A 25670-nucleotide genomic window follows, 5' to 3' on the forward strand; every position below is an offset into this window, starting at 1 on the left:
GGATTCAAATCCCGGCCTCCCCTCAGCAGCTGGGGGGTTGGGGTAAGTGTTTTTGCCTTTCTAAGTATACTCATCTACTATATTTGTCTGCAAAACAGGGTTATTGTGACAACTACATGGGATCTGTATACAAAGCACCCAGGGTACACAAATGTTCAATGAATGGTAGTTATTGTTGCTACTGTTATTAGGTTCTGTTCAGATGGTCTTATACTCCCTGTGATGGTAGCTTTTAATGTTTTCACCTTCAGAGGGGCTGTGGAGAGATGGTCAGTACCTCACCTCAATGTGAGGGCAGGCCTAAGATGTCCCTGGGAGGGGTCCTTCCTTCTGGAAGTCACTCAGTGCAGCAGTTTGACACCCACAATCTTCACAAAGCAACACACAGTGTCAAACAAGAGGGGAGGGGCAGTTAGGGGGAGTATACCAGTTTGTGCTAGATTGGGAGACCCAGAGTCAAACTGAGGGGCTGTTATGGGGCTTACGTTCTTTTCACTCAAACTCTTTATTAGGATATATGACAAATTCCATCGTCTATGTGACATACACGCACATCAAAATTATAGTCAGGCTGACTGTGGGTGACATTCTCCCTGGACAGGCATGGCAGAGCAGAATTAATTTCATAAAGCATAGTCCTTACCTGAAAAGGAGCCCATCACCAGCCATGGCGTAAATGACCCTTGGCATTGGGAAGAGAGAGCCCAGCAAACTGACTGTCAGTCCTGCAACTGACCCGATGGCTACTACGAATTTTGCAGCATAGAACCCATGAGCCACAAACATCTCCATGAGTGGGGATTCCGTGTCGATGGCGTAGAATGGCACCATCAGAGTTAAGATTATGCTCACCTGTTGAAACAAGAGAAAACATGGCTGGAGGTGGAGAGGACTGACAGCATGGATGGATGTCCCATAGGAGAGCGAAGAGGCCTGGACTTTGGATTTGTCACTTCTTGGCATGTGCCCTTAATTTAGACCAGTCATTTTGCATCTGGACCTCTTGGTCTCAGTATTTTCTCCTCACATTAGAATTTAGTGGACTTGACAAGATGGTCCTCAATATCTCTCTCAGGCTTTCATATCTGAGGAATAAGTATGCAGGTATCTAAGCCCCACAACAGCAGAACTACACTGACAGTTCAATGAAGGGCAGATACCATCACATGGAAGGAACTGGAGCCAAAGGTGCTGGAGCCAGGACCTGGCAGTGGCCCTGAGCACCCTGCCCACATGGGCAGGACTCTCATTTCCTTTATACTTTCAGGATCCTATATGGTCTTAAATGTATTCTCCCATTCACTCTGAAAATCAGAGATAAAAACTCCAAAGATAAGTGATCACAGGTCCATAGCCAGTTAACAGGGGGCACCCATATGAGGACTAGATTTCCATTTCCTCTCTGTAGCTCAGCGCCAGGAGCCAGGCAGCCCACAAATGAAGGCATCAGGATGGAACCCGGTCCTACTCTGGGGTTGTAAGACTACTGTGGCTTTGCTTAGTCAGGAATCACTTGGCTCCTAGGACCCATCTTCCTTCATATGTCATAAATCGGCCATAACAACCCTCCCTCCATGGCCCCAGGCAATGAAATCACCAGTTATAGGTCCAGGCTCCCCTTGGCCTGCAGGGGCCAATGCTGGCATCAAGAATGGAGGTCAGAGCCTGAACGGGAGAGGGTGGTGCATTTCCAGACAACTTCTTTGCATATTCCTCGGGAGCCAACATCCTCCAGTAAAGCCATGGGCTGCTAGGGAGGACAGCAGGATGGACCACCACAGCCCAGCAATTTGGCTCTTCTCCTGATGGTGGAATGGCAGCCTGCTGACCGGTGCAAGACCAAACAGCCCCTGAGGCCTGGTTAAGGGCCGTGTGTTCTAGAAGGGGATGTTTCCCAGCAGCTTCACCACTTGCAACATGGGGTGGGCTGGGAGACAGTGGGATTGATTCCTACAGCAGTTTGCGTTGAGTCGGCTGCTCATGTTAGATCCGGATGGGCAAAAAGTGGGCAGATGCATAGAAGTAGTCTGTAGTCTATAAGGCGCTATTCTAAGAAAGGAATTGTGATGACCAACGTTATTATGTATGCAGCAGGGGTTGACCGCTGGAGGAGGGGGAGGTACATGAGGGAGGAATAAGAGGGGAAATGCAAAGCAGAGCATCTCTGCCCTGAGATACTCTGCCCCACACCACCCTCATGGCCTGAACACTGTCTGCAGGGATCATCAGAGTATGGTTAAGATGAAGCCACTTGTCTGTGTGTGCTCAAGGGGAGGTGATAATTGACCCATAAAACAATTGCCAGGGACAAGTGAATTCCTATAAACCACATCCATGGTTGCTCTTGTGTTTTCCTTTGGTGCCCAGGACAATCTTATTTTGCAGCTTGCCCTAATGATCAAGCCAGCCGCTGGTCTGGCTTCCTTAAGTAGTTGCTAAAGCTGTTTCTGTTTTGTTTGTTTTTTGGGAAGGAGGTGCTTTTCCTATGTTTTGCAGCAGGGGTGCACGTAACAGCCGTGGATCTTTCCTATTTGTGGTAAGTGAAGTGAGTGGGACCCCCAGGGCCTGGGACATTTTTGTGACCACACACCTATTGACTTGTTGGCTGGTTCTCTCCATTGCCAGGGGCCGAGGAGGATGTTGGCTGCGAGTGAGCTATTTCTGTGATAGAAATTCTGGGATGGGAACTGGGAAATGACACATCACAAGTTTGAGGAGCGTCTGATCCTGAGATGACAAGAAGCTGCAGGCTTCCTTCTAAGGATTCCCCTTGGCAGGAAAACTTGAAAAATGAGCTTGGGCCAGTATAAAAAGAGGGAGCAACAGCAGAAAGAAATGGCATTTCCCCTGAGATTTAAGGGGAAGAGTGTCTCTAGGAGGGTGGTGTACTGTCTCCCCACTCTGGAGGAGCCTCGCCTCCCGCTGCTGGGAAGATCCCAGAAGACAGAAGAGCATTGAGGAGGGTGCACAGAGGTCCACAATGCCTCTGCTTGCACACCCACCCGTTACTGCCAGCCTATGATCTGAGCTCCTTGGACAGCAGCCCACTCCCTGTATACCGTCCCCTGGGCAGTAGTGGATACCCAGAGCCTGTGTGTGCGGAGGAGCAGGGATGGAAACTCAGAGGTCAAGACTGCCCCCGTCTCCAGTTTGAAGTGCTGATTTTCTTCTTGTCATTGGTGGGTGGGGATATAGGGTGCATGGACACATGCATACAAACGCCGAGACAGCACAAGGAAGGGATCATTTCCTGACAGAGGGTGACCCAGTCCCAGAGCTACTTTTTTTTTTTTTTTTAATTTTTTTTTTCAATGTTTTTTATTTATTTTTGGGACAGAGAGAGACAGAGCATGAACGGGGGAGGGGCAGAGAGAGAGGGAGACACAGAATCGGAAACAGGCTCCAGGCTCTGAGCCATCAGCCCAGAGCCTGACGCGGGGCTCGAACTCACGGACCGCGAGATCGTGACCTGGCTGAAGTCGGACGCTTAACCGACTGCGCCACCCAGGCGCCCCCCAGAGCTACTTTTTAAGGTCAAATATGAAAAGGCCATCAAGATGGTCCCAAAAGGATGTAGTACTTACAGATACGTATGCTGTCAGGCAGATGACCAAAGAGGCGGTGATGGCATAAGGGATGGACGTGTTGGGATTCTTGGCTTCCTCTCCAGTGGTGGCAATGATGTCAAAGCCAATGAAAGCATAGAAACACGTGGCTGCTCCTTGCAGCACCTGGTGGGACAATAGCATTTTTCAGACTCAGAGTGTCAGGGCAGCACGAGGGCCTAACATGTGGTACCAACAACTGCCCAGTGCTCGGCCGCGTCACTGAGCAGCAGAGGGAATAACATGGTGGGTCTCGTGCTCAGCACTTGAGTTCTGATCTCCTGTGCTTTCTAGCTGTGTGATCCTGGGCAATTCCCTCATGGGTAAAATGGAGATAAGAAGACTTATGGCCACATAAACACTGGGTTGTTCAACATATTCAAATCATTTTGGGAAATAAGTGGGGTTATAAGTAAATCAATAAACTGGCTATCCCTATGTCTTGCGGAACTCATTAACTAACCTCTCCGTGCCTTATTTTCTTCCAATGGTTCTCAACCACAACCAGGGGTCCTATGACTTCCCTTAGGGGATGTTTGGAAATGTGAGGAGCTACTTGTGACTTTCACAGAGACGTGAGGTGTGCTTTCAGCATTTAGGGTACAGGACTCAAACGCTTCTGCACCAAGAATTGTCCTACTGACATTACCATTGGTGCCCTTCATAGATCATCTCTGTGGTAACACCTAGATCTGAAATGATAGAAAAGATTTTCAGATCTTCAGATATCCTACTGTCTTCCGTGGGGAGACAGGTAGAGACAGTCTGATTTTTCTGTCCCTTTGGGGCTCGAGTGTCCCAGCTGGGTTATAAGGCTGGAGAAGATATGCAGTGAGAGGCAGTGTCAGAGAGGTGGTAACCAGTGACATCTGCTGGATGCCTGTTGGACTGAGCCTGCACGGCTGCAAGGGCGGGTGGGACTATAAGTCAAGATGTCAGTGCGAATCTTCTCTTAAGGAGTGTGTTACTTTCTTCCAAAGAATTGACTGAACTTTAGATGAAGTTTTCCCACCTTGGCATTCTCATTATTGGCTGAAAGCAAAAAGTGTGCCTGTCTGAATGCTTGGGGAATGTCCTTTCAGGGGAGGGTGAGAGAGCTTTTTCTAGACTTGTGTGTATGGGCCAGGGGCCTTGGCAACATGCAAGCTCTAGCCAGGGGTCCAGGGGTGAGCTTCATTGTAGAAGGATCATTTCTCCCCCTTCAATCCACATGTAGCTTACAAATGATGAAATTCAAAACATGTGCCAAGCAGATACCTGTGCCCAAAGTTTCACTCTTACCTCTCCCACTGGCTTCTCAGTAAATAAAATACTAAGTACTGGAATCGGCCAGGTACATGACAAACTGAATATCTTCTCAAACCTCAGAAGCAAGTTTGCTCACCTGTAAAATGACTTGGCCCTTTCTGTGGTCTTTCCCACTAGGATTCTAAAGTTCCAAGTCCCTAAGTGGGCATTCTTATCCTGGGGTCCGTTCAACTCAGGGTGGGAGTCTATGAACTTTGCTAAGAAAAGATTATATCTTTATTGTTAGTAACCTCTGACTAAACATAAGCATTTCTTTTAATTATGAATGTAAGTGACAAACTAATAGTACCTGTGATTTTGTCACCAAAGCAATCAGATATTTTTTCTATACTAGTAGATAGTTGCAGAGATCTTGAAATATTTCTTGTGCTTATTGCTACTTCCAAATTACGATAGTTATTAGACACAGATATTAATATTTAAAACACTAATATAGAAGCACATTGTTATTATATCACAATTAAAAATGTTTTTATAACTATGTTTTAATATATTTGCTTTCTTTTGGATTCCTATGTAATTAGGTTATTCATTTATAAACACAATTCTCAGAAGGGGTCCATAGGCTTCATCAAACTGCCAAAGAGTCCATGGCACAAAATAATCTAAGAGCTGCTGGTCTATTCCAAACTCCTTTTTTTTTTTTTTTTTTTTTTTAACATTTATTTCTTTTTGAGAGAGAGAGAAAGAGAGACAGAGCATGAGCAGGGGAGGGGCAGAGAGAGGGAGACACAGAATCCAAAGCAGGCTTCAGCTTCTGAGCTGTCAGCACAGAGCCCGATGCGGGGCTCAAACCCACAAACCATGAGATCGTGACCTGAGCCGAAGTCGGATGCTTAACTGACTGAGCCACCCAAGCACCCCATAAGAGCTGCTGGTCTATCCTAATAACTCAGGTAGAAAGAACTTCTCAAGGAATTGTCATCAGAGGACTGCTTTCTGGGAGAGGAGATATCTCAAAATTTACTTCAGTAAACTCCTTCATTTCAGGGAATGGAAAGTGTTTTGGCCTCCAGGTAAGGAGAGAAAACAGATCTCACTTCATTGTACCTGGAGGTTTACCGGTCTGGAAATGTGCTTGTTTCGCTTATCTAGCAAATGTTTTTGGTCTTTAAGGATAAACAGAGGCTGCGATTGCAGGCTCCCTAAACCTCCCCAATCAAGGAAAGCCTTGCTTTAAGATAGCTACCAGAAAACAGGTTCTGCTTTCTCTTCCTTTAACATCTTTCTTCCTTTACACGTACATACCTACGTACGTGTGCGCGCACACACACACAGCTCCTGCAAATCATACAGATCTGTCAGGACAGTCAGTTGATGATGTATCACTCCCAGTTAGGATGTGCCATGAATAGTCCCTGTGCCTATTTGCTGTGGTCAGTTCTGGATGGAAAGTTCACAGATATTGCAAGAGCTTACTGTTGAGGAAATGGGGTTGGAAGGATCTTAAAATAAGAACTTGGGGGCCGATCTACCCTAGAAAAAGATGAGAGGTCTGTAAGCCATGCCTTGTGAGGAATCACTGGGGGCCCAGGGATGTCAAAGGTGAAGAAAAGAAGACTCAGTGGAAGACTTGGAGGACACCTTCCAATTTTGAAGTGCTGATCATGAAGCAGTTGGAGGAGAAATATACTGTAGGCTCCAGAGGGAATCCCAACGCCATGCACAGCCATCCACAGGTTGGGGGTTGGGGGTGGGGATTGGATTTAGTTAGGAGAACAGATTTTACAGATTGTCAGACTTGGTGTGGTTCTGTCACATACTGGCTTGGTGACCTAGAATAAGTTCCTAACCTCTTGGAACCTCATTTTCTTAAATGGAGATGAAAGTGGTATTTAGTTCATAGGGTTGTTAACAAGGATTAAATGAGATAATACAGTGAACTGCAGTCATAGACTACAGCAGGTACTTAGTAAATATTAGCTCTTATCAGCAGTATTTTTTAATCACTATTATAAAATTTCTAGAACAGATGAAACTCAAAGGCATAAACAAATTCTTCTTCCTCCTTTTTTTTCTTTTAAAGGGCATATATTTTATTAACTGCTCCCTTGTGCCAGGCACTGTGCTTGGGGATGTGGATATAGTCATGAGCAAAAATACTGTGAGCTTAACCCCCTGGGACTTGGAGTCTAGAGGATACTGCAAGACCTAAAATACAATATTGACTGTGGTAATAAACTGAATGAGATTAATAAGTGTCTATGTTATTTATGAAACACAAATTCTGCTGCTCTCCAAATAATTGAAAAAATAGATGGCAACTGCTGAAAATGATGAGATACCAGAATATTGACTATGGTCAAGTTGGGAATGGAGAGAATTAGTTTGCAAAGAGAATGTCTGTTAGCCTGAATTTGCTATGTAAAACTAGAAAGTCATTATAGTTGAAGGAAGACTGGATAGATCAAAGGTAGGACATTTGGAGGTTCTACTGCATTAGGCAGGAAACAGAATTTAACTCAGATGGTTTAAATGAAATGATTTCAGTGAAGGCCCATTGGCTAAGTCCATTAGGGAGCAACCAGCAAGGGGCCTTCTGGAGCACAGAACAGAGTATGAAAGATGGATAATGGATCTGGGGAGGGAGGAGAAATAGAAAAAACCCAGCATACCTGTCAAGATCAAACAGATCCTGGCCTAACAAGCTATAGATTAAATAAACACATTATCAAGGAGAAGATAATAAAATTAGCAAATAAGATCACCTTTTTGCCTAAGTTAGTTTTACTTAAGTTAGTTTGAATGAATTTTTCTTCCTTGCAAGCAAATGATTCCCGATTGATGAATACAAAAGAGCCAGGAAATGAAACTGGGTATGGGTCTGTCTCTACCCAAATAACCACTAAAATTATTCGCTCTCTCCAGACCTCAGATCTGGCCATTGGTATTTGTGATTAGGATTCCCTTCCAAGCATGAAAGAATGCGTATGTTCTTAGGAGTGAACATCTATGAATGAAATTGGTGGGTGAAGTGTGCGTATGTGCATGTTTCTGGGTTCGTTGGTGCTTTCACCTAGCTTTAAAAAATATTTCGCATAAATAAAAAATAGCATTGACTTTTTAATTTGACGACGTAAGTGGAAAGTTTTCCGTGGCAAAGCTGGTGTAGCTGCTCAGCCAGGCGATCCAGATCAGCTCATCCCTCTACAGAGCCTTTGTGGGGAAGCAGCACGTGCCTCAGTTGCTGGAGGGCTTCTGCTTACTTGGTTGTCGAGAGCAATGCCATTAGCGGCATGCTGTTCAGTGTGTGGGGTCCCTAAAAGCTGGCCCTCTGTGTCTTGCTGATATTCAAGAGGCATAGGAATGAGGCAGCTCTCCATATTCTGCCTTGGCCAGTCTGCCAGATGTCTAGGAGATAATTGGGCACCTTTATATAATTCACTCCCACGGTAACAAGACAAAACTCCAACTTTAATAGCATTTTCTACCACCCTCAAGCTCCGGATATCTATTAGCAGCCTGTCCACAGTGACAGTGGAATGTGTTAATAGGTTCCAACAAATGAATTAAACTGTGGAGAACACGAAAGCCAACGTTTCCTTTGTTTGGAGGCGTTCAGCATTCCCCACACATACTTGCTAAGGACCATTTTCCTTGGAGCTGTTTGTGCGGTGGAGTGTCTCATTTGGTTCAAGAGAAACCATAAGATAACATCAAGAACAAATAACATACAGGCAATACACATCCAACAGTGTCCAGGGGCTAAAGAACTGCAGATGGAAGCAGGGGTTCAGCTGAGGGCCAGCAGTTACTTGATCTAGAGAAAAATGTTTGTTGTTCTTCGGCTCTTCAAGACCAAAGCAGCATCTGACCCAGAACCTGTAAGTGAGTAAACCATTCCTTAAGCTATTTTCTTTGGAAGGATGTGGTTGGGGCAGGGAAAGAGTAGGCTTGTGAAGGGTCTATGGCCAGAGGACAGATTGTTTATTATTAACCCTTTCAAAGTACTTGAGAATTGTGTGTCAAGTCAGGTACTGGCATCCTTATAAACCATCTCCAACATAACACAATGATCTCCCCCAGCCCATCCTACCAGAAGTGATTGAAGAGTAAAGTGGATTGGAGCTCTGTACTAGGCCCTTTGTCAGGGATAAGGGTTGGGTTTTCCCTAAGGAGAAGTCTGCAGCTGTCGAGTAGTCAACTCACTTTTGTTGACAATTGTCAAGTAACAGAGTAGGGAGTGTGTTTATTCACTTGGTGGATGTCATGTTCATGAGAGGGTTTCAGACCTTAAAAATTAGGATCCATATTCAAAGTGGCCTTGCTAGGGGCCATCTGGCTGGCTTAGTCGGTAGAGCACAAAACTCTTGATCTTGAGGTCATGAGTTCAAGCCCCACGTTGGGGTGAAGAGTTTACATAAAAAAAAAAGAAAAGAAAAAGAAAAAAAAAAAAGAAAGAAGGAAAAAGAAACAAAACAAAACAAAACAAAACAAACCCAAAGTGGCCTTCATGGACTAGAAAAGTGACCAGAAAACAAAGTTGAGAAAGAACAGGTCCAGGCCAGTTTGCTAGGGAGGAAATGTACTATGCAGAAATCCAAGGCCGGGCAGATAGAAAAGAGGATGATTCAGCAACATCCTCAAACTGGGCTGTCCTTTGTGCTCAGCTGATGCTTTTAGTCACAGCCACTAGAGCACATATTTGAATTCCCTGCAGGGATAATGGATTTGCAGCGAAAAATACAAAATCCCAGCCAGACCTTTTTGGTGGCCAGTGACAAGCCTACTCAAGATCGTAAGGTTGGGTTGCAGTGAGATTGCGAGGCCAAAGGTGCAAAGAGAGGCAATCGGTCCCGTGTGTCCAAACCAGGTTGGGGGATAGTGGAGTAAATAGGGCTCTGACTGAAGCAGAACTGGGATTGAATTTCAGATCCATTACCATCTAGATCTGTAGCCTTAACTTTTCTCAATTTAAGGTATTTTGATGTACGAGTAGAGACCATTGTCCTTATTTTGTAAGGCTGCTGTGAAGATGAAATGAAAAGTGTACATGAAAGAGTGCATCACAAAGAAAATGGTTCGTGTTAGGAACAGAATCCTTCCTTTCCTTTTTTATGCCTGACTTCAGATCTTCTTTTCTCGCCACAAAAGCTAGTGAGAACATGGGATATGTATAAATGGGGACCCCCTAAGGCTGGTTTGACTTAGTTTCTTCCTTGATGAGGTAGACTCCTGACTATCCTGAGGAGGGATATGGAGCCCTTGAGTGGGAAGAGGAGACCCCCCAAAGAGAATAAATACCCCAACACAAAGCACAGGGGGAAGGGTAAAAGATTCATTCATCTCTTTTGGCACGGGCACAGAAGAGATTGTTTCTAGTCTTTACGTGGGGCCTAGACTACAGTGTATGCCATTTCGGTGAACTCTTAGGAGGATTTTGGAAAGTAGACATGAACTGAGTAATTAAGAAAGGTTTTCAAATTGTTTTGCTGTGTTGTCTTGGTAAACAATGCACTTTGGCCTAGGTTGGTTTACGTGCCCAACTGTAGGTAAGAAGAGTAGCTAGACCACGTCTTAATGTTCCTCCTAGCTCGAAGACTTTATGACTTTGTAAAAGCTTAAAGGAAATGAAAATGTAACATGTTGGATGAATTACCTTATTGCATTTTTTTAAAGAAGGCTCAGATGGAAGGGGGTGATCATGCACAAGGTAGTCCATGAAGTAGAAAGCATGTCGTAGTCACATAGACCCAAGTAGGAATTTCAGTCCTGGCACTGACTAGCTAAGTGACCTCAGGTAAGCTCCCCAGCCTCTTTGAGCCTTGGATTCTCCACCTGTTAAGTTGGGGACAACAGCACTTCCTTTAAAGTTTTGTTATAAGAGTGAAATAATATCCATAGAACACAATGCTGGGTACCTAACTGGTAGTCAATAAACTCTAGCTTCTTCCTGCTGTAATTATCACTATTGCTAACCACACAATGTGTACTAAAAAAAAACTATCCAAGATGTTATTCTTTTTGGCAAACATTTGATACAATTAGTTTTCCCAGTTGGTGGATGAGAAAACCTGAGAGCACAGAAGTTAGCTGTTGGTCAAAGTCCTAACAGTAAGTCCATGACCCCCAAATGTCTTAGATTGTGAAAAAAATGGTGGGAATTTTTGCGCTACAGTGGAAATGCAGTTGTGTTCCGGAAAAACACTTTTTTTTCTTTGCCACTCTTGTAATATATTGTTTCTCTTATTTGATAGGAAAGGAACGATTTGTATTGCAAGAGAATATAGACTCAGGGATCCAGAATAAGGTCAACAGTGTTTCTTTGTCTTTTCTGGTTTTAACCAGTTTCGGGATTTATTCACTTCAAGGAGGAGAGATGAACTTTGCGGTACTGTGGAATTCTTACAGATAAGCAGAAGACTAGAAATCTTGGCTCAGATTCCTCCTTTGCTTATTTCTTGGCATTGAACAGTGTGGCACGGTTCAGAATAAACAGGAGTTGAGTATTCTCCAAGAGAGATTTCTGGTCCCTGGACATCTTGGAGGAAAACTAGTCTAAGCAAAAGCTACACAAGCAAATCTGGGAGAGTGAGTCCTGGACATGCGTCTGCCAGTCCATTTCTTCACCTACTAGGTGAGGGGATAAGACCGGGTGATTTCTTCAACTTTTTTTTATTTTTTATTTTTTATTTTTGAGACAGAGAGAGACAGAGCATGAACGGGGGAGGGGCAGAGAGAGAGGGAGACACAGAATCGGAAGCAGGCTCCAGGCTCCGAGCCATCAGCCCAGAGCCTGACGCGGGGCTCGAACTCACGGACCGCGAGATCGTGACCTGGCTGAAGTCGGACGCTTAACCGACTGCGCCACCCAGGCGCCCCTAGACCGGGTGATTTCTAAGACCTCTCCCAGCTCAAAATTCTCTGATTTATGTTCTATTATTAAAAAAAAGAAAAGGGGATAGGTGGGTGAATTTTACCAATGAATTCATAAAGTAGGCATTTTTAGTCATACTAGAAAGAGGATCCAGACACAATTTAGAACTATTTATCAGCCAAGTAGTTGGCTTGCCACTCTGACCTTCCCATTTTTCTTTAGCATAAACCTCACCATCCAGATCATGGGGATGAGATCGGAAAATGTCCTTTTGGTCCAGCCTGCTCTCTGGTCAACTTCCAGACCACTCCAGGTGGACTTTTGTGCTGTGAGCCACACCACTGGGATGGGATTTATGAGTGGCCCTCACTGGGCTGGCCCAGCGGCACTTAGACTTCAGTGGGGCTCTCCATATTGGGCCAAACATTGGGATTAAATTTAAAAACTGTTCTTTCTCTAGTTCTGTACCCAGGCAACACTCATCCCTTACCTACCCACCCACTCTCCCGGCTCCTTTACTGCCTTGTCTATTTAGGGCTGTCTGTCTCTCAGAAAATACTCTACAGAGATTCTCTAGGACCAAGTTGTACAGGCTTTGGAGTCAGACCATCCTGCCTTTGGGTCTTGACTCTGCCAGTTACATTGTATGCTTAATAGTGAGCACACACTGGGGCGCCTGGGTGGCGCAGTCAGTTGGGCGTCCGACTTCAGCCAGGTCACGATCTCGCGGTCCGTGAGTTTGAGCCTCGCGTCAGGCTCTGGGCTGATGGCTCAGAGCCTGGAGCCTGTTTCCGATTCTGTGTCTCCCTCTCTCTCTGCCCCTCCCCCGTTCATGCTCTGTCTCTCTCTGTCCCAAAAATAAATAAATGTTGAAAAAAAAATTAAAAAAAAAAATAGTGAGCACACACTGACCTCTCCAAGTGCGAGTTTTTCATCTATAAGACCAGAATGTAAATATCTTCCTTGCAAGGTTCTTAGGACACCTAAATATTACACGCAGAGCACTTAGCATAAGATTAGGCATATTTCACGTGGCCAAAACATAAAATCTTTTCTTGTTATTTGTATAAAATAGGATCTCAATGAATGTGAAACAAATTAAAAAATTATATAGGAACCACTTTTTCAGAGCATTCCAATTAAATTCAGATAAAAAGTAATGAAATGGATGCCATGAAGATTACAGGACAGAGCAGCATTTTCTTCAAAATATGTCTCAGACTAGCCACAAGATGGAAGGCAGAATGTGCACTAGCCGTACTAGACTTTAGAAATGAACTCACCCCTGACCAGCCGTGGGGCAAAAACTGGCCCTCAGCCCAGTATTTCCCATTGATGAAGAAGAGGCCTGCAATCATGATGAATGCCCATACTGCCAGATTCAGCACGTTGAGGACGTTGTTGAAGCCCACGGAATTCTTCACCCCCAGCGCAACAATGATGGTGACAATCACAGCAATTACTAGAGCCAGAAGGTCAGGGTATGATTTTTCACCTTTCCCTAGAGGGCAAAGATATGAGTTAATGTTGTTCAGAGGGGAGAAAGGGCCATGCAAACCCCCAGCACCGCTTCAGAGCATTTGCACTCCGCTCTGACAAGGGTAATCAGTTTGTCATGGAGGGAGGAGAGGCTTGCGTGTAAGTGTGTGTATGTATGAATGCATGTACCTACACTGTGGTCCACAAGTGTCTATTTGCAAATGGGAAGATTTTGAAATACAAGTAAGACGACCTGATATCCTGGACCAAAAATTGGGATACATGATATGACAATGACAACACAGCCTAGGGAACCATGGCACAGAACATTTGAAGTCAGAACCGTACTGACATATTGATGGTATAAAACATGGGTTTAACATGTCGTTTGAAAACTGGTTTATCTTCACAGTTGTTCAGTATAGAGTCCATAAATTTTCCATCCTAGTAATCTTTTCATTTTTAGAAAGTTTTAAAATGTGTATCTTTGAACGCTATTGGAAGAAGAGTATTCTTTGCATTTATGTGTATGTGTTTGCAGAGAAGATAAGCAGTGAACATACCCCCACCTGATTGGTCTTGTCTGTTGGCCAGTGGACTCCTGCTCTCTACAGAATGGAAAAGGCACTGCCTCAGCTGTCAGGGTCCTGAGTTTCAGCTGTACTTGTGCCCATGACCGGTTGTGTGGCCTTGGGCAAATGCCTCAGTTCCCTGGATCTCATTTGTAAAGTGAAGAGTTTGGACCACCTGATTTTGGAGGCCCTTTTGAACTTAAAAATTCCATGAAATCAGTATATTGTGGAGATGTGGTCTTCATACTTTTTATCTTCTTATGGTATCTGCTTGCTTAGCATTTTTGTCAATTCTTCTGAGATAGGCACACCAAAGTCACATGACTAGCACACAGCCAAGAATCTATACTTGGAAGTTCTGGGACAAGACCCCCAAGTTTCCCCAACTATTGTGTGGCTTCCCACGAATATGAGAGGTTAAAGTCAGACATTAGGATGGGAAGCAAGGCAAGCGGTGGATGGAGTGAGTGGTATTTGTTATGTGAGCTTCTGACTGTTCAGTGTTCACCCAGTTGTATTACCCCTTCCTTGACCTCTGCTGGACTGGAATCCATTTTTCCCTTTTAAAAGTATATTTGCTCATTTAAAAGTTAATACATGCTTATTTATAAAAATTAAAAAAAAATCTGTCAAAACCACTAGAGAAGTTCCTTACTGTTATTTTTCCTGCATTGGTCTTGTTTTTATATAGTTATTAATAATGCGTATACAATTTGTATCCTTTGTCACATGATATTGCATCAAAAACATATTCCATATTATTACAACAGTCCTCCTAATCATCCTTTTAATTGCTACATAATATGCTTCCACAATTTACCTAATCATTTGCTCCACTGTAGAGTATTTAGGCGGTTTCTAATCTTTAATATAAATAAGGCTGTGATGAATATCTTTTCATATAAAGCTTTTATGGAAATTAGAATGATTTCCTTAGCATAGATTCACAGAAGAAGAATTACTTTGCAAAAAAAAATAACAAAGAAGAAAGAAACATATTTAAGGGTCCTGATACTCATTTTGTCAAATTGAATCCTGAAGGAGGAACCCATTTGTTTGTTGGGGTAATTTTGCACGTTGGGGCAAGAGGATATGGCAGTCTCACCTAGGCCATTGAGGGTTCCCACAGTGTCCACCATCCAGCGGCTGATGGTGTGGTTTGCCAAGGAGTCGAACATGCTGCTCAGAGCACTGGCGCCGGCTGCAGTGCCAATCAGGTACTCCAGGATCAGGTTCCAGCCAATGAAAAATGCCACGAATTCTCCAACAGTGACGTAGCTGTAGGTGTAGGCCGACCCCGTTGTCTTGGGAACACGGACTCCGAACTCTGCATAGCAGACACCTGCGTGGGAAAAGCATATATGGGTGGGGGACTTTAGGAGATGAGATAACCTCTTGGTTATGGGTTATGGGTCAACCATCTTGGGTACAAAATACTGGGAATCTCTGGGATCTTAGAACAAATACACAAAATTTTATGTATATGAATAAATTCAAGGCCAATTCTAATGTCCTTCAACGTCATTTCTGAAAAACTTTTAACCTGAATGTTTGGGAAGAGAATCAGAACTAATTTTAATGGACTATTGGAAACTGCTCTTTGTTTAGAAAAATTCCTATTTGTTGTATGTGTCTCTGTCATGTTCTTTAGGTGTCCTTAGGTGTCAGAATGAGCACGATCTAGTTCATGACTTGATGATACTAAGTTTACATTATGTATAATATTCTTCTCTTTCATTTTTACATATTACAGAGGTCCTCCTCATTTGACAATGATAGTTCAAGTGATCTATGAAGATTCTGAACTATATATGGGAGGCAGGATTGATACAAAATGCAAATATAAGTAAGTGTCTCGTTTTTTGTTTTTTGTTTTGTTTTGTTTTGTTTTTTTTTTGAGAGAGAGTGAGCATGAATACCAATGGGGGAAGGAGAGAGAGAGAGAGAGAGAGAGAGAGAGAGAGAGAGAGATTGAGAGAATCTTAAGCAGGCTCCACACTAGGTGGAGCTGATGAGGGGCTTGATCTCACAACCCTAAGATCATGACCTGAGCTAAAATCAAGAGTGGATGCTTAATCTACTGAGCCACCCAGATGCCCCTATTGCCTATCTTTGATGGAATTATAGATTAAATTAGAAAGAGACTGGGAATACACCAAGCTTCTGGGAACTAGGAGAGTTTCCTACATCTTGCTAGAGACTCTGGATGTGAGGCCAGTAGGTAGGATGCCAAGTTGGAGGACAAACCTAGGACAGCCTGGAGGAAACACACAGGAATGGATTGTAGGAGGGATTTCAAAGTAAACTTTACCTTCAGTACCAATTTTGTTAAGGACCAACCCTGAGGTTCTCTCATCATAAATCGGGGAATAACAGTTCACTCTTTTGTGAATAAAGAGAGCAAATTTCTTCTCCTTTGAAGGGAGTGATATCAGTGCAAGGAGGCACAAACAGAGATGTCAGAAGCCACGGCACAATGAGTGGCTAAAGGTGATGCACTTTCTCTTTTCCTACCCCTTAGTGGTGCCGGCTCTCCAGGTGTCCATGTGAAGTGCTGGAGCAGGGGGGCTGTGCTCTTGTCTCAACTTTGCCTTGAACCTGTTCATCCCTTTATATTCAGCTTCCTTCTCTGTAAACTAAAGGAATTAGACAGGGATGCTCTCTTAAGGGCCTCCCTACTGTGACACTCTAGGATTCTACCTGTTACACTGAATTTTATGGATTTTGCTGCAAAACGCATTGAGCATGGTTCACTTTTCTTTTACATCAATTACTATATTGTTCTACATATGGAGACATTCTCAGGCCTAGCAAAGTCATCCATCCCTGCACTGAATGACCTAGGCCACTGTTTGTTTTGAGTTCCTATGTCGGCTCCCTCCCCCACCTTTGTAAACCAGTTTTTCATCTCCCTCCTGGAGGTCAGACTATAAGTTGTTTCTTTTTGTTGCTGTCACAGGGATTACCTTGAACAGGCTGACCACCTCTTGTTCTAAATTGCCACTTCCAACACCTGATGTTTACATTGTTAGAGTGAGTCTAAAACTAAGAGGAAGTGGTCCCTGAAGGAAGGACTGGAGGAGTTTTCTATGAGGAGTGTATGGAGTGAATAAGCACTCTCTCCTGAAGAGAGTTGGGTTTGTGGATACACATTAGGTTGCCCTTTAGTGCAGTGTGAGGAAAGGATTAGGAGGCAATCCTAATTCTGCTCTTGGGTATAGGATCCATAGTTTTACCCAAGAATTCTTACATCCTGTGAACTTCATCTTTTCACCCTTTCTACCCCTGATAATGCACACGGCTTATAAATAGAAAAATCTCAACCAACGCTTTTGAAACTGGCATTGATTTGATTGTAAATTTAATTTGGAGAGGCAATATTTTGAAGTTTGGGCAATCAGTGGTTCTCTCCTTAATATTTGATCTGCCAAATTAGTTGTAAAAATTCCTAATTCACCATCAGAACTCACTTGCCAAGGGTAATTAGCAAATAGCCACATCTTACTTAGGTCTTGTGAAGGAGCCAGTGCATTGCTGTCCTGAGGCAGAGGAAGAGGCCCTTAGCTGTGCACAGTGTAGGAGCATATGACATCAGTTGTTTATTTCCCAAGGTCCAGCTTGTATTCTGATAGGTGGAGTTTGGGAAGAACAGCAGGAAAACTAAATGAGACACTAACTAGTTAAGACAATTTCTGCTCCTAGAGACCATTCTTTTGGATGCATTGTAAAGGATTTTATTTTTGCATCTTTCTGATTTATTTGTATGCAAGAATCCAGGCTTTTAGTGGGCATTAGAGACTATCCAGCCTGGCACTGAACCTCAGTGGTGAGGAGTAAGTGATCTCAACCCCAAATGTCCTGAAAAAAAAAAAAAAAACAACCTGGAAAATGTTGTCAATCACTCCACTTTTTTCAAAAAGATGGTGTGTAAGAGAAACATATTCAAAAGTATCTTTCTAATTTAATAAGAAACAAGAACCAAAGAAAGGGAAACCTTGGTTTTTATCTTAGATTATATAATAATTGAGTGTTGAAGAGCAAGTTACTTACCTAACATGGGTAAAGTGAAGGGGCCAGGTAGATAAACTTTAGGGTCCCTTCTAGTGTTACCATTCTTTGGTTTCACAGCCAGAATCAACTTTCAAACATTTGAGTCAATGGGGGCAGCTCCGGAGAAAATACTGGAAACCAGTAGTTTTCAGCAAAAGTAGTACTGCCATCTAGGGGGAATTTTGGAAATCTGTGGGGGTGTCCAAGGTTTTCATGATTGTGGACACTTGAGGCATTCAATGGGTAGGGAGCCATTAGACATTCTGCAGTGTGGGACTGTCCCACAGAATGAAGCATTTTCCTGTGTCTTACATAACTTCTGAGGGTCCCAAAGGACCTGTTTATGAAAACAAGTTTATAAATTAAAAAAACCTTTTTATAATTTCTGAGCCTGAATCTATCTCCATTTTAATACATTAAAAAAACCCACTTTTTTTACATTTTTTTTTGATAGGCAGAAAGAGACAGAACACAAGTGGGGGAGGGGCAGAGAGAGAAGGAAACACAGAATCGGAAGCCAGCTCCAGGCTCTGAGCTGTCAGCACAGAGCCTGACACAGGGCTTGAACTCACAAACTGCTAGATCACGACCTGAGCTAAAGTTGTACGCTCAACCAACTGAGCCACCCAGGCGCCCCAATTTTAATACATTTTTAAGTTTATTTATTTATTTTGAGAGAGAGAGAGAGAGCGAGAGAGCACAGGAGCTGGAGAGAGGAGCAGAGAGAGAGAGAGGGACACAGAGAATCTTAAGCAGGCTCTGTGCTGTCATCACAGGGCCTGATGCGGGGCTTGATCTCATGAACTGTGAAATCATGACCTGAGCCGAAATCGAGAGTGGGATGCTTAACTGACTGAGCCACCCAGGTGCCCATATCTCCATTTTACATATTAACACAAAGTTTTTTTTTTTCTCATGATTTTATATGCATTGAATTTTCCAGGGCTGCAACAGCTGGGTAAATTGAGGGACAGTTGCAATTTGTTTTGTTTGGAATTAAGAGTTGGTCATTATTTTGGAAAACCACATCATCAACAGCAGCATAAGTCATGGTCTCTGAATATACAACAGCACACCTATGTGACTTGTGTTCACAGTTGTTCTACAAGTGACAGCAGACATCTGATGACTTCGTTACATCTCCTATTGTTCTTATGCTCTAGCTTCTACACACTGAAATATTATTTTTACTAGACGTGACTCTTCTTTCGTTTACCTTCCATACTCAGGGGAGATATATATATATCTATATATCTATATATATCTATATATCTATATATCTATATATCTATATATATATAAATAAATATCTATCTATCTATCTATCTATCTATATATACATATATATATTTAAATTAAGTGTGTGGCTCTGGAAAATAGTAAGGGTTCCTCAAAAAGTTAAAAATAGAACTACCTTATGATCCAGCTATTGCATTACTAGGTATTTACCCAAAGAATACAAAAACTCGAATTCAAAGGGATACAGGCACCCCAATATTTATAGCAGCACTATCTACAATAGCCAAATTATGGAAACAGCCCAAAGGCCCATTGACTGATGGATAAAGAAGGTATGGTGTGTATACACACACACACACACACACACACACACACACACACTGGAATATTACTGAGCCATAAAAAAGAATGAAATCTTGCAATTCATAACAGCAAGGATGGAGCTAGAGAGTATTAATGGTAAGTAAAATAAGTTAGTCAGAGAAAGACAAATACCATATGATTTCACTAATATGTGGAATTTAAGAAACAAAAAAAAAGGAACTAAGTGGGAGAAAAGGAGAGAGAGAGGGGGGAGCCAAACCAAGAAACAGACTCTTACCTTTAGAGAACAAACTGATGGTTACCAGAAGGGAGGTTGGTGGGGGTATGGGTTAAATAAGTGATTGGGATTAAGGAATTGGCACTTGTTGTGATAAGCACCAGATGTTGTATGGAGTGTTGAATTACTAATTATATAACTGAAGCTAATATTACACTGTATGTTAACTGGAATTTAATAATATTTTTGTAATGTTTATTTTTGAGAGAGAGAGAGAGAGAGAGAGAGAGAGACAGAGTGTAAGCAGGGGAGGGGCAGAGAAAGAGGGAGACACAGAATCCGAAACAGGCTCCAGGCTCCAAGCTGTCAGCACAGAGTCCAATGTGGGGCTTCAACCCATGAACCTCGAGATCCTGACCTGAGCTGAAGTCGGACACTCAATGGACTGAGCCACCCAGGTGCCCTTGTTAACTGGAATTTAAATAAAAACTTAAAAATATATATATAATTTTAATCACTAGAAAAAAATGAGTGTGTAGGAAGGTAACATTGTCTCTAGTTTATTTCTAGAACTATTTGATAGCAAAGGAAGAATTTCAAAGTATTCATTACCTAAAGTTGATTTGTGCCAGGGGGGAGAATCACTATGAGAGAAACATTTATAAATAATCTGTACTCAATTTAGTAATGCATTAAAAAATTTCTTGCCCTAGGGTTATCTTCCTAGTCATATTTGCTTTATGCTATTGTCAAAGTGATTCTGCATTCCTTGGCTAACCATCAAGTGATTGGAGAGGGAGAGATATATTGATTTCAAAAGTATAGCTGTGTGGCTGGAGAAAATCATGAAGTACAACATCGGGGTACAGATGGTGCAGACCACTGGGTGAAAGTTTCCCAATGGGGTTGTTCAGAGTTGGCAAGTCCAGGTCCTTGAGAAATATAGGGGTTCATTTGAGCAGGACAAGAGGGAATAGAGTGATTTTTCATAGCCTGAAACTCAGGTATCCTTTTCAACTTATCAGCTCTTTAAGTATATTGTAAACATGCCCTTCTTTTCATTTTGTCATATCCCTAGTGTTTTGTTTTATTTCTACGCCCAGAACTATTTTTTGTTAAATTGACAACCAGCCAGCCTGAATAGCAGTCAAACTTAGGACTTACACATCGAAAAGAAGGTTGGGATAAGATACCAAGGGGATTCTTTATTTGAAATATTCTCTATTGATCTCTCGTGTACCCTATAAATGATGCATGGTTTGGAGTTTAGAGAAATTTGGTCCTTTTCGAAGTAGATTTCTTTCCAACTCAGAGAATCTGTGGTTCTATTGCATATAGATATAATCAGCCGGCCTTACATTAAATTCTCCCAGAGAGCCTAGATGGGATGTCGAACTTTCCAAACTGCCTAATATGCTATTGCCAATCATCAAGATAACCTCTACATGTGCTTCCTGTCACTCGAGAACCAGGAGGCGAAGATTCTCCTCCATTCTAAGAGGTGTAGAAGAGAAAGATCCAGCTGGGCGTAGGTGAAAGTTCTAGAAGGATTTCTCCACTCAAGAACTATATTCCCTCCACATTCTGCTAAAAAAAACAAAACAAAACAAAACAAAACATTGTCTACATAAGTACTTTTTAAAATACTTTCACCTGGAAGGATTAAATCTAGAGGTTTTTCACACTTGCCAATTACTCTACTCAGATACAAACAGGTTTTTCCGTTAACATGCAGTTTAACTTATGGACTGATTCCCTAACTGACCTATCAACTAACTTACTGATTTCCTACAATAACTTCTGACTTCCTAATGTCTTTCCTTTAAGTGATGCACACAGTTAAGTGCCTACTATGTCAGGCACTGAAGTGAATACCAGAGGCATAAATCTCCTGATCTTGAAGCATCTGGATTCCAACCAGGAAAGAGTTTAATAAACAGATGATTCCATGCAGCCAGTTTCAGTACTATCAGTATTTATGAGGTGCTCTGGGAACCCAGTGGGGTGAGCGGCTCTTAGAGAACACGGTCCTCGGTTTCTGGGGAGGTAGTGACGAAGGGGAGGCTTCTGAGCTCATATTGAAGGGCGACTGGGCTTTTCCAGGCAGAATGAAATGGAAAAGGGTGATCTCAGGCAGATGGAAGGGGGTAGCTGGATGACACACGTGGGCTGCTTTGTGGATTGAGGAGGATGAGTCTTGTAGAGGTGAACTGAGGATCAAGTGATTGAAGGAGTGGGATCTTCTTAATAGACTGGGGGAATCTAGCTGAAAGAAAAAACTGTTCAATTATCTACTTGTCTCGTTTTAAAGCTTTGTCTTGGTTGCAAAAACCTCTTCGCACACAAGTGTTCTTTAAGAGTCTCATACATAAATAAGTAAAAGCAAGGTGGCTTTGTTTGAGGAGGGGGTGGGGAGCCTGAGGCTGGTCTGCTCAGGATCCCCCTCATCCCATACCTCCCAAAATGCCAACCCTCCTCTGTGGACTCACGGGGCCGCACTGAGCGCAGTGTGGGGGGTGCGTGTCACCTGCTCATCAGGGCTTTTCCTTTGATGGTTGATGCAACTGAGCCCCAGACCTGACGTTGCACCTTCAATTAGTGATAGAGCCGTGCATATACTGATATGCAGTTCTAGGAGCTTTCCAACTCATCCATTCATCCACAACATTTATAAGGTTCTATCTCTATGCCTCTATGTTAGATTTTAGAGATTTAAAGGTGAGTGGGAAGAATACGGTCCCTTTGTTGTGGGTCTTATAGTCTAGCGGAGAAGACAGACAAAAAAACCCCAACACATTATAATAAAACGAGAAAGGAGATATTAGTCGTGGCGGGGGGATGGGGGAAAATTCATGAGCTGCTTTAAAGAGCTGCAAAACTGAATTCTAAAGTAAGGTCTTTGGACAGCCAGAAGGACTGTCTCTAGGGCAAGAGGTATCCAGAGATATGAGAAGGAGGGGGCGGAGTCTCCAAGAAAACAGGTTGCCAAGCTGCCTCTTCATTCAGGCCTCTGGGATCAGTAACATCAGGAGTGTTGCTCACAAGGTCAATCAGGCTCTCTTGGTCACAGACATCAAGCCTGTGCAGTTATTTTGAACATGCGTCTCTCAGTGATTCTCATTCATGAAGTCGGTTCCTCCCGAGTGCCAGTCATCTGCTCTGTCTCCCAGACACAGGATGGAATCAGCCATTGGATGGAACCTGTGCACCACACCAATTAGGCCTGAACAAGTCCTCACCAAATACAACATTTTTGCTGAGATGGTTGTTAACTCATTTCTTTGTCCTTTTCTTAGTTTTCTTAAGACATCTTTGTTCTGTTTACAGATTCACAGCCGGGCTAAGACACGACTATATTGCTGTGGGTGATAGTACTGCATAAATGTGGATTGGGAGTGGGCTATCGGGAGAAATCACAGGACCTCAGAGAGAAATAGAGTGTGGATTCTCTCGGAAACATTTGTTTCCTTTGTGACACGGGATTCCAGATGGCAAGTAATGAAGTGTCACCATCATTGCTGTTGCCCTTGAGAAGCAGGCTGCTGGATTCTCAGAAACATCTATCTCTTCAGTCCCCTGGTTTGTGGGACCCTGTGATCCCTGCCCCCGTGTCCTCTTTCCAATGCTCTTGATTAGCCAAGAAAATTGTGCATTTCTTTTCCCAGGAGAAATCCATCAGGCTGTCTCTTCCTCTCACCTCCCTGCTCCTGTCTCATCTACCTGAGGAACCCTGGTCACTCCATCACCTGTCAGGGAAGTCCAGTCAGTTCTAACAAATGCGTCTGGAAGAAAAGCAATTTGTCTGGGAACGCCCATTTCTTTGCGTCTAAGAAGAGACATCATTTTTCTGCCAAAGCAGGGCCTTAGGGGGACAGTAGGAGCCTGTGTTCAGAGGATGGGTAGCATCTTTGATCAGGGTGTGTGTGACACTATTCGTTACTGAACCTGACAGGGCTCCAATTAAAGTTGGGTTGGGGAAAAGAGGGCTCGCAGGTTCCCTAAACCAGAGCACCAATCTATCAACACCTACACAGAAAGGAAAGAAGCTGTTCTCATAGTCAGAGAAGTGACCCCTGAGAGATGTCAAGAAAGTTTCATAATTTACTGATTAAATGTGACCAGACTATCTGTGTACTCTCTTCTCTAGATCTCCTTCTGTGAAAAGACTTTAAAGGTTTGTCGGAGGTACGATTTCCATAGCATGATGGATTAGAGTATTATATTGTGTGGCCATGCTATTGTTAATTATCATCATTAGTGCATACTAGTTTTATTGCTTTATCAAATGATGATGGAGATGGTAATAATAATAACACTCATGTGGTTGCTTTCAACGAAGTGACCCACAGGCTTAGCTGTTCCTTGATCCCATATTCTGACCCAGATTGGTCCCTCTTCATTGCTGAGGTGGCAGGTGGACGGGGACAGCTCTTTTCTCTGCTGCTAACATTTCTATGTAGGTGACCTCAGGGTAATGTCAAAGGCAGCCTCGGAGGGAAAAAGAAGTTACAAAAGAGAAAGGCACCTGGTTGTTGGCATCTACCTGTGCCAGGCCCATTGTACACAGTTTTTCATCTGATGCCCAGGTAAGCTGTAGGCAAATGACGAGGCCAACATCAGCAGCCCGTCTCTGGCTTTAGGAGAAGCAGTGAGTGTCACAGGAGCCACACAGCATCTGGAGAGAGGTCTAGAGAGTGGTTTTGACAGCTAAATGAGATAATGCACACACATCACTTTGCCCAGTGCCTGGCACACAGTAAGTGTTTAATAAATGGCAACTGAAGTTATTACTAACTGTGGCCTTGAGTAAGGTACCCTGTTCACTGGGCGTTAGTTTCCCCATCTGGACAGTGGCGATGGTGATCCCTGCTGTGAGGTTGCCATGGGTCTGCAAAGGAGCACACGTTCTGGAGTGTGGTGGGTACTCCGGCAGTGGGACCAATGGCAATTATTACCGAGGAGGAAAGGGAATCGCACAGACTTTCTTAGCAGTAGCCTCCTGAGTGTTTCTGCAGGAACCTTTTCCTTGGGGATGGGAGAGAAGAGGTTGGAAGCAAGAATAGTTGGCTCATGGTTTTAGAGAGTCAGCGTTGGCAGGGATATCAGAAATCATCTGGAGTCTAGACCAAGCCCTACGTGTGCCCAATTCACTTCTTGATGGATGCTTTGGTTCTTTTTTTTCTCCTCTAATTCACTTCTAAATGAGAACGTGGAAAAGTTCCTTCTTAGGTTTTAAACCTTTAATCTGGAAACACATGTTCTTTTCCGCAAGTCCAGCTGGACGTTGTGAGGGTGGAGAGAAATTTCCTGCTTTCTTGCTCAACCTTTCTTCATGAGGCCTCTGGCCCCGTTCAGATGACTCTGATAACCGGGCTAGAAAGACTTTGTGCAGAAAGGAGAGAACAGGGGTCAAGGGACAGCCAGCAATTCTCGTGCACCCAGGTATTTTCCGGCTCACTACTCTCCAGGGGTAGGCAGTGTCCCCATTTCTAAAGCAGATGACAGTGGCACCAACAAGGATGACAGACCTAAGAAGCTCTGTGAGGGGACCAGGCCATCACTCCCTGCCCTGAGGACTTAGTGGGAGGGGGTCAAAGCTGAGTCCTAAGAGAATACACACGAGCCCTTGTGTGGCTGCTCGGCCCAGCTGATGGGCAGGTGGGACTGGGTTCCCCCGGGGATGGGCTGCATTCTCAGCAGATGCCTGGGAGCATGAGACACGCTGAATCTCTCATGGGCCTGGATCTGTTCTCCGTAGAGGACCTTCCCAGAGACATGAGACACCCTTCATTTAAGAAGAGGGGTGCCATCTCCGTTTTCCCAGATAGGTCTAATATGCAGGGAGGGCGGAGCAGGGCCAGGGACTAGGGATTTAGGGGACCTAGCAGTGTGAGGAGGGGCACCGAGTGCACAGAGCCAGTGCCTGGCACCTGCAGAACTTCCGAGCCGCTGTGCACGAAGTCTGCTTCGTCCCGGGCCTCCGAGGGCGAGGCCTCTTCACGCTGTCTCATGCAGTCTTGCCTTACTCACTTCTAGCACCCCCATTCCAGTGCTTCAAT

General features: G+C 43.6%; 1 protein-coding gene across 3 annotated transcripts in view; it reads right to left on the reverse strand.

Moving 5' to 3' along the window:
* SLC7A14 (solute carrier family 7 member 14) overlaps nt 1-25670 on the reverse strand; it is a 112321-nt gene that overhangs the window by 17207 nt on the left and 69444 nt on the right. For all 3 annotated transcript variants that reach the window (XM_058730485.1, XM_058730487.1, XM_058730486.1), the window contains 4 exons: nt 14887-15123; nt 13014-13231; nt 3585-3731; nt 644-852 (listed from right to left, as the gene is read on the reverse strand). In XM_058730485.1, the coding sequence (XP_058586468.1) occupies nt 644-852; nt 3585-3731; nt 13014-13231; nt 14887-15123 (811 nt within the window). The remainder of the gene's footprint in view (nt 1-643; nt 853-3584; nt 3732-13013; nt 13232-14886; nt 15124-25670) is intronic.

This window comes from Neofelis nebulosa, chromosome 5 (genome assembly GCF_028018385.1).
Source record: "Neofelis nebulosa isolate mNeoNeb1 chromosome 5, mNeoNeb1.pri, whole genome shotgun sequence".
NCBI classification, from domain to species: domain Eukaryota; kingdom Metazoa; phylum Chordata; class Mammalia; order Carnivora; family Felidae; genus Neofelis; species Neofelis nebulosa.